This window comes from Sinocyclocheilus rhinocerous, unplaced genomic scaffold (genome assembly GCF_001515625.1).
Source record: "Sinocyclocheilus rhinocerous isolate Xijiao unplaced genomic scaffold, SAMN03320098_v1.1 scaffold549, whole genome shotgun sequence".
NCBI lineage: Eukaryota > Metazoa > Chordata > Actinopteri > Cypriniformes > Cyprinidae > Sinocyclocheilus > Sinocyclocheilus rhinocerous.
Window position 1 is genome coordinate 73,564 of NW_015664999.1, and position 9,747 is coordinate 83,310.

Below are 9,747 nucleotides of genomic sequence, written 5' to 3' on the forward strand. Positions count from 1 at the left end.
CTTTTTCTTCTCTGAAGCTTCATCTGCTCTGATGTCTTACCTCAGAGTTATTTCCTCTTTAGCAGAGATGATATGCTCTCACGTCTGCACCCTCCATCTCTTGCTCTCTTCATCTTGACTGTCTTTATTTAGCTGTGCACTCTCTTCTTCCTGCCTACCCTCTGACCTGTCCTGACTGCTTGTCCCTCTCTTCGCTCCGCACTCCCTCTATCTATCCCTCGCTCGGCCACCCTATCAGCCCGAAATCACTGTTCTCCTGATCGTGAGCCAATAGGGAGCAACACAGCTGGGTGAGGCACTTCCTCTGTGACAGGAAACCAGCAAAGAACTCTCAGAGACTCACGCACACACACACACACACACACACACACACAGAGAGAGAGTTTGGTGGACTCTAAATGTGGTGCAGAGTTCAAAATGGCTACCCCTCTCTGAAAAAAAAGATGTTGTGTTCATTAAGGAAAATTAAATGTATCTGAATTGTTCTTATTGTGTATTTTCTATGCTATATTGCTATATAGTAAAAGAACCCCAGTGACCTAACCTGTGTGCTAGAATTGTACCTGACTACCTTTACTTTTGTTTATCAGGCCAACCTGCCATATGCACAATATTTTAATCATTTTGGATTAGAAAAGGATCTGTCAAATGAGGTGAGTTGCTGGAGAAATATTCCGGATTCAATACAAGTTAAGCTGAATCAGCAGCATTCATGCATGGCATAATGCTGATTAACACAAAAGTCATTTTGACCTTTGTTTTCTTTTAAAAAAAAATCAACATTAGGGTGAGGCGCTTACAATGGAAGTAAATGGGATTTAAAAGCAGAAATGTGAAGCTTGTCATTTTATATCTATTTTTATATTTATTATATAATGTTATAAATGTAATTTTATTTATCTTAACTTTTCTGTTAAAATTTGAGCTGTATGTTGTTTAAATCATAATTTTTTACAGTAATTTTAGTTTTAGGGTTTACAGCATTACATTTCATGGTGACAATGTTGTAAAATTGGATATAATTTTGCACAGAAATGGTTAGCAAGCTCTTTTTCACACTATAAAATTGTTTTAACTTATTGTTTATGTCTTGATGCTATACTTTTGAAACAGTAAGTATTTTTACATTTACAGATTGACTTTCACCTTCTTTGTAAGTGCTTTAAACAGTAATATTTTTTTTTTTTTTTTGTGGTAATCAACATTATGCCACAAATGCTGTCATCTGAGCTTAACTTGTACTCAAACAGAAATGTCCTTTTAATATCTAAACAATAGTAAAATGAATCAGAATTTGTATCTGTCACATTCAGCTGTTCCAGGGAGGTTTGCATGAGAAACCGAGGATGTGTTTATCCACTTGAGAACCACAGGCCAAGACTGTGTGCAGAGGTCAAGAGATGAACAGATAGAGGGAGGGGTAGAGATGGAGCGATGAGTTTGAGGGAGGAGACCCCATGTTCACACAGACTAGATAAACATGCTCTGATTGGGGACTCGAGGCCTTATGGGAATAGAAGAGACGTGACTATTATAGTGACCTCTGCTCAAACGAAGAAATTTGCGTGCTTTGCCTTCCACAGCTCATTAACATCGGCCTTAATTAAACTTATCAAGTGTAGTGCACCGGAAATTTGGAGGATAAATCTCAGATATGGGCAGAGTCAGACCTCTAAGTGTATCCGTTCCAGTTTCCGGAATGGCATTGTGAGTGCCATAAGAAGTGCCAAGGACAGACAGCAAATTTTGTTAAACCAAGTTTCATTTTAATCTCTCCTTGGTTATTATATACAAGTTTATAACCATGTGGCTATATTTTCTTTACATGTGTTCTGGTATGTGAGAAAATATCTTATGACATCAAAGTTATTCATAACTCCTGTACTGTCTGAGTCCCTGTGAGAATAACTTTGTCAGAACATTATTTTCAATGGGTGTGGTGATGTAAGTAACAAAAACAGGAAATCCATCAGCGCACAGGCAGGAAATGCTACTGTTCAGTGACAGTAATAAGTAAACACAACCAAACAGCCGCTAGTAAACCAATTCACAGTCACTCTAGAGAAAAAAGATAAAGAAAAAAAAAATCATGGAAGAATGTTCTGGGATATGCACCAAGAATTAATACAAATACTTTGCATGGAAATAAACACTTTGCATGATGAAGAGGGAAAACACAGACAAACACAAATGCGTGATGTTCTTTTTCACTGTAATATTTTTATTTCAATATTTAGCTATTCCACAAAAGGGTTTATACTAAAATGTTCACAATTCTAATGATAAATACAGTAACATTATCACTCTCTCTCTCTATCGCTGTCTCTCTTTCATATTCACACACATTCAGACATACAAATCTACAGTGAGTTCATGGGATCTGGCTGGAAAAAAACTGAATGTTACAGAGTGGTGAAATAAAGCAATAATCAAATCACAGTAATGTCCATTTAACAATGTACAGTAATAAATCATTAGCTTAACTTTCAGTATATTACACATGGCCGGTTGTATGTTTGATTGTCTTTGCAGCCTTTTTTAATAACGTAGTTTGATTGTCATTAGTACAGCAATTTATTTTTATTTTTTATTCTTTTGAGCTACTTTGTGCACTTGAATGATTGTCATTTCTTAGCTTGGATGTAAGCTTGATTGTCATTGGTTTCTCCACGTCAGTGCAGTATTATGATGGGCTGGTAACTGATAGGCTCATACCAGACTTCTCAAAATCCATCATTTTCAATGCCATCAATCTACACTACTTTTCAAAAGTTTGGGGTTAGTAATATATATTTTTTTTTATTAATTCTTTTATTCAGCAAGGACACATTAAACTGATCAAAACTGACAGTACAGACATTTATAATGTTACAAACGATTTTTATTTCAAATAAATGCTGTTCTTTTGAGCTTTCTGTTTATCAAAGAATCCTGGGGGGAAAAGGTACCACAGTTTCCACAAAAATATTAGGCAGCGGTTTTTAATATTGATACTAAGAAATGTCCCTTGAGTAGCAAATTAGACTGGAGTAATGACTCTTGAAAAATCAGGTTTGCTGTCACAGGAATAAATTATATAAATATACATTAAAATATATATTTAATATATATTAAAATAATAATAGAAGTTATTTTAAATTGTAAAATATATTTCACAATATTTCAGTTTTTACTGTATTTTAATCAAATAAATGCACCCTTGGTAAGCATAAGAAACATTAAAATATCTTACCAAACCCAAACTTTTGAACGGCAACTACAGCAGCTTTAAACCATCCTCGTTTTTGGTCACATGCAGTTTATCACATTGATTGTAAGTGGCACATCAATTAAACAACAATTTTTGTTGCATAAACATGAGGCAAGGTGTTGGCCTCATGCAGCTAATTTTTTACTATTCTCCAATAGCTGAGAACGTTAACCAGACTAGTTTGTGCTATTGTCTGGCATGGTGCTGACTAGGAACTGCACTATAACTGTGCAGATCAAAAATGCTGGAGTCCATTTTCTTATCTGTCTGTGCAGGTTTGTGAGTTGTTGTTTTTTTCACAGGATTATGGCTTACATAGACTTCTTCACTGATGTGTACATAATCTAAACAAGTAGGGTTTCCTGACACATTTTTTGTTTAATAATTTGCTCAAAGTTGCTGATTGAAGCTCTGCTGGTTATGTCTGATAATGATAAGGTCTGTTTTTACTGCAATCTCGTCCAGTACTGAGTCAGACCTTGTCCCAGCTCCTGATCGCCGCCTTGAACTGCAGTCTGCCCTGCTGCAGAAACACCGGGAAAGAATCCTGAAAGAGACATGTGGTCACCTCTGATGACTACTTTGTAACACAAAAGGAAACCACAAAGCAGCTAAACCACATTCACACACTCATTCCTCATGCAGTGTTTTGGCCTGTGGATTAGAGTATTCATATGCAGTGTGAGGGTGGAGAATGTTACAAAACGGTACGCACCTGTGTTTGCGCTGGCTGTGGGTGGGGCAGGGAGGTGGGGAGAGGTGTAGGATGAGGAGTCAAATTTACGGGAAAGAGGGTGGAGGGCAGAAGGAGAAGGAGGCAACATGCAGGAGTAAGTTGGAGTGGACTGGGAGGGCAAAGACTAAAGGAGAGGAGAAAAGAGCAAATAAAGATAAAAGATTAATCTAATTTCAATTAGAGTATCAACAGTTTCAGTAGTAAAATCAGTGGACAAAAAAACACCCCATGTAAGTTTACTCTGGGGGGGTTTATTATGTTGTTTTACATCAATGTGCCACAGTCCTATCAGACCAGCACACTAGGTGTGTTGCTATGATGTAATTGAAAAGAGTGCATGAGGTCATTAAATATGATGAAGATATATTTGTTTAACTAAAGGGAGGGGATTTATGGACTAAATCCGACCTGCTGAACTGTAAACCTGCTGTATACGTGCGAGTTTATTTTTAGAAACTACAGCAGGCTGTGTATATTCCATCAGAAACACTAGAGGGCGCTTTTAAGCTATTTTAAATTATTTTGAATGTCAGGTGGACTCATGGTTTTACCTTTCAGTTGCGTAATAGGTGCGTGTACTAGAATTTTTTTGTCTGCGTTATTTAATATTGTAGAAAGGACTTTGTTTTGCATACTTTAACGAAACAAAAAGGCGGGTGCTGTTATGTTTGAGAGTGCATAATTTTTTAATTAAGACATTAAAAACAAATGTTGTCTTGATAGAATAAATGGTTTATATTTTACATAGGGACTGTAACGTTACTTTAAAACTCACCGTTTTGAGTAACCGCTAACTGCATTTGTTAACGCTTTGTATTATTGTTATTGTTGTTAGTATTTAAAAAAAATGCCTTTACTAGTTCAGTGAGTCAATTTAGTGGGGATTCGAAAATTCAAACGGTGTTTTGTTTGTGAGATTTGTTAACAGAACCTGTACACAACCCTGCTGTACCTCGTGTCTGACTATATATAGAGCGTTAGTTCACCCCTAAATTAAAAATCATTAAAAGTCATTATTTTCCCCCCTCGCGGCGTCCAAAAACGGTATGACTTTCTTTCTTAAGTGGAACACAACATAAGTTATTTAGAAGAAGAATTCAGAAGATTTCTTAAGTGGAACACAACATAAGTTATTTAGAAGAAGAATTCAGAAGAATTCAGAAGAAAGAAAGTCATACAGTTTTTGAACCACGTGAGGAGGAATAAATAAATAATAACAGATTTTTTTATTTGGGGTGAACTATCCTTTTAATGCAGTGGCATTTACAACATAAAAACTTTTGCTTTTGCGCGCCACTAGGTGTCAGTATTATAACTCAAAACAAAAATTACTGAGTCCATTATTTATTACTGATGTAGAATTACATGTCCATTTGGTCAGACAACTTGCCTATCAAGATACTATGGTATACTGCAAGGGAAGGTCATCATGATTTACCTGCATACTGGAGAAGACAGACAGAGAGCTATAGCCTGAGAGAGACGAATGACTCCGACTGTGCATTGAGTCTAACACGAGAGAACACAAGAGGATAGTAACAACTCATTATTATTATAACAATAATAATAATTATTATTATTGTTCTAATATTGTGAAGTAAGTCATTAAAAAAGATGTACCTGAGCTGTTACTATGATGGGAGTGATATACGGGGGAGGTAAAGGACGTGCTCAGGGGAGTATGTGTCTGAGAGCAGGAACTGGTGCCCCCTGATCTCCTCTGGTTTCTCAGCTTTTCCTCCCTTCTCCACTTAGCTCTCCGATTAGAGAACCATACCTGTCAATCACCCAATATGGGTCAGTGCATAATGGACAGTGTCTTTATGTATTGTTTATAGGTACTTCAGCATTAATACATAAAATCTCAAACAGGATCATTAAAATATTTCACAAAGGCAGTATTACCTGAATTCTGGCCTCTGGAAGATCAATCTTTGCAGCCAGTCTCTCTCTAGCAAAGACATCTGGGTAATGAGTCCTTTCAAACTCTGGAACACAGACTAACATTTAATACAAGCAGAATTGCACATTTTAAATTGTAACGGGATAGTTTACCTAAAAATGAAAATGTCATGTAGTTCCAAACCCGTGTGACATTCTTCTGTAGAACTCTTTGGACCCCATTGACTTTCATTGTATGGACAAAAAACACAGACATTTTTCAAAATATCTTCTTTTGTGTTCCACAGAAGAAAAACTATATAGGTTTGAAACAACTTGAGGGTGAGTAAAAAAAATGACACAACATTCATTCTTGGGTGAACTATGCTTTTAAGGACTGTTTAGAGAAATGAAAAAGACAAAACATGAAAGTATACGAAAGGAATGTGGCAGCATATGTAAAAGGTCCATCATTTCCAAATGCAAAAAGCAAAAACAATCCCACGCAAATTCATCCTCTCTAGGACTGAGATTATTTTGCGAGCCAGCGCTTTGAGTCACACCTTTCTCCAGGGCATCTATCTGCTCCTGGGTGAAGCTGGTGCGGTTCCTCTGCAGCTTCCTCTTTAGCTGCAGGTGTAGCTGCGACTCGTCCACCTCATCCCTCTCTCCCTGCACCACTCCTTCCCCTGCTCTGGCCATCTGCACATTCAGATCTTCCACGCAACCATCTGAGAGAAATAAAAAGTATTAAACTTTAGAGAGTCTTGTAAGAGTGCTGCATTTCAGTGTGCAAATGTGTGTGTTATTAAACTGACAGAACTGTCTCTTTGAAGACTGTGTATTTTGTAGTGCGCTGCAGCATCTTGTGTTTGACGGTTTGACCTTATTTGTGTACGTGTGAATAAGCAGCAACTGTATTATGGGCATCTAATTCTGTGTCTAATGTCTGCTTGCTTTAGTTCCGCCTTCCTGTAATGAAACAGAGGATGTCAAGGCCAGAGATTGTATGTGTTTGTATGTGGGGGTACATGTGTGGCTGATGGTGTAGCTGTTGGCACCCTCTGTTTGTGTTCAGTCAAGTATAAGAATTGCTGGTTCACCCCAAAGCTGACTTCACAATCGCAAGCACACATACAGCATAGATTCACACACAGAGGTGCTTTACTAATATATAAAGATATCATTGAGTAACGCTCACATACTTGTTCCGTGTTGAGGAGTAATGGTGTCGGCCGGGTGGTACCAGTTGTTTGGACCAGTCCAGTTGGAGCCGTTTTGTAAGTTCAGCATGGTTAGATTGTCATACATCAAATGTCACCTGTGAGAAAACACCGACCCTCTCCTTCTATCATCCAGACCACTCCAACCCTGAATGAAGGACAGTAGAGGTAAAACTCTGAAAAAAAGCTACTTGGAAAGGTCAGATATAAGAAATTTAGAATTAATGTGGTAAACGGCTCTTTTACTTCATTCTTTGGGCCTATGTTGTGTCACCAATTTAGTATTGCATTCCCATGGCTTTAATTTTTTTATTTTTATTGTTTGATAGCTGATTATGTTGATGTTTTCTATCTGAGAATAATGTAATGTAATTTATTAAATTATTAATAATTTAATTTAGCAGTGGTAACTTTCAGGTAACTTTTCCTTGTTTATTTTCTTTGTTTTAATTTTCTATAATGATAAATTTTTTGGCCTTCCTTCAGTCTTTGTTCCCAATGTCTCTTTGCTATTGTATATTAACAACTATGCCCATTTTTTAAAACAAAAAATATGGAAACAAAAGCTAGCATTTTAGCATCTTAATAAAAACCTAGATTTTAGTATTGTGCTAACACTGTTATTATCATATTCATCCATTTTTAAAATAATGATCTATTCCATAGATTATAATAAATTTGTCATAATGACATCATTGTCCTTTCAGAAGTTAACGTTCAAATGACAAGTTAAAGTCCATTTACTGTTATCCATTTATCTTATATTTTATGTATATCTTAGAATGTCAACCCTGTTTTCATGATTTTCTATAGTAAACATCTTAATTTAAAAGGGGTTATATGTTAAAAAATGTCAAATTAAATTGTAAAATATCCACCCTGTTACCTCTCTGAAGGCATAACTACACCCATTTAATATAAAAAAAATTACTTATACAAAAATTTACTTAAAATTGTCACAACTCAAACTAGCATTCACAGAATGACCCATCTAATGTCTGTAAAGTATGTTACTATTGTATTTTAAACTCTCTTTATCTATGTATCTCTCTATGTATCTTTCACAAGTACACACACATATACATTAACCCCCCCCACACACACACACACACACGCACACACACAGAGTTCATTACACACACACACACAGAGCGAGTAATTAAGAAGTACAGAACATCTAGTCTGACATCGTCGTACACACACGCATGACTGGAGAGAGTAATACTGTCAACTAATGTTAACAACAATACACACGGACACACACACACACACACACACACACACACGCACTACACAACAGAGAGAGAGACACACACACCAACAAAACAAAGAGATAATTATAGATACACTGCACACAATGGCACACAATCCATGTTTTCAACTACAAACTGACTACACAACAAAAAGTACGAAAATGGAGGCATGAAGCCACCAACCGAAATGCAAGTATATTTATGTCAAAAAAAATAGCTAGCACCCGCACATAATTTATATAGCAGTGTTCAGCTAAATAAATAAATACTGGTGAAGTGTTAGAAAAAATATCAGTGGTTCCATTGATAGTTCTGCATGTAAAACTACTAACATTCCTACTGAGGCCATCGTCATGAAGATCTAGCCATTAAAATAACCTAGAAGTGCTTGCATAATTATATTTGCATTGGTTTTGAGAGTAAAACATTGCCCTCAAAGGCAAAGAATGATCTAAGACAGAAGGAGAAACAAAATATAGAGAAGTGACATAGCGGAACTACTACGTCAAATAAATATTATTAGAGTTCAGATATGCCCAGGAAATGAACAGTTAAATATTGATACAATCCATATACAAAGGCTTCTTTATGTATAATACATGTTGTCATATGTATATATTAAATTAATTTATAAAGTATAATATTAAATGAATAAATTAAAAATAAAGCAATGCTGACGAGTATATAGACATGTTAAAAAGGATTTGCACTAATTGAAATTAATTAGTTCAGTTTAATAAATATGACTTTGTATGACTCTCAAGCAAAGACAAATACAAGCACATTTAAATTATTCAAATTTTGCCTTTGGTGATGTAATACAACATATTGTTGTGTACAACACAGAAAATGTCAAAGGTCAAGCCTTCCATAACCTTTTCACATTTAACAAGCAATTTTCCCAAATAAATTTTGTTTTTCCAATAAAAGAGTCATGAATCTGTTAATGTCTCAATCGTTGTGTCGGCAGTGAAGGCAGGAGACTCACCTTGTAGATGAATGAATTGTAAAAGTGGTCCACACTTGCTCAGTGTCTCTATCACTTTCTGTTCATCCCTCTTTCCTTCTCTCTGTTCTCTTGCTTTGTTAATGTTAGACTGTGTTCGAGAGAGAGAGAGAGGGAGAGAGAGAGAGAGAGAGAGACAGAGAGAGCATGGGAGGAGAGGAAAGGGAGAGAAAGATGGAGAGAGTTAGACAGGGCGAAAGAGAGGAGGCGAGGGAGGGGTAGTGGGCTACAGAGAAATGCATCTGCAGGCACTCTGGTCCTTGAAGCAATGAGGGAGAGAGGGAAAGAGAGAGAGAGGGATGACACACAGAGTCCGTGTCAGTGTCAGGTCTGGACTTAATGCCAGGAAAAGAGGTGATGAAGTGAGAGAGAGAGATGGAGGCAAAAAAATGACTGAA

The 9,747-nt window shown here is 36.5% G+C and overlaps 1 protein-coding gene across 3 annotated transcripts; it reads right to left on the minus strand.

Annotated features, from left to right (window-relative positions):
* Positions 1 to 3,218: 3,218 nt before the first annotated feature.
* LOC107730756 (paired box protein Pax-6-like) lies at positions 3,219 to 9,446 on the minus strand. Of its 3 annotated transcripts, none has more exons than XM_016541681.1 (8): positions 9,332 to 9,446; positions 7,073 to 7,238; positions 6,431 to 6,598; positions 5,892 to 5,986; positions 5,607 to 5,763; positions 5,425 to 5,495; positions 3,966 to 4,110; positions 3,219 to 3,773 (listed from the first exon to the last, which is right to left on the minus strand). In XM_016541681.1, the coding sequence occupies exons 2-8, from the start codon at positions 7,176 to 7,178 to the stop codon at positions 3,697 to 3,699; spliced, it is 819 nt and encodes a 272-aa protein (XP_016397167.1). In that variant the 5' UTR covers positions 7,179 to 7,238; positions 9,332 to 9,446; the 3' UTR covers positions 3,219 to 3,696. The 3 variants fall into 3 exon arrangements, with proteins under 3 accessions (XP_016397167.1, XP_016397166.1, XP_016397165.1); XM_016541680.1 differs by having other exon boundaries at positions 3,219 to 3,797; positions 5,892 to 5,974; positions 9,332 to 9,445; XM_016541679.1 differs by having other exon boundaries at positions 3,219 to 3,797; positions 9,332 to 9,445.
* Positions 9,447 to 9,747: the final 301 nt, after the last annotated feature.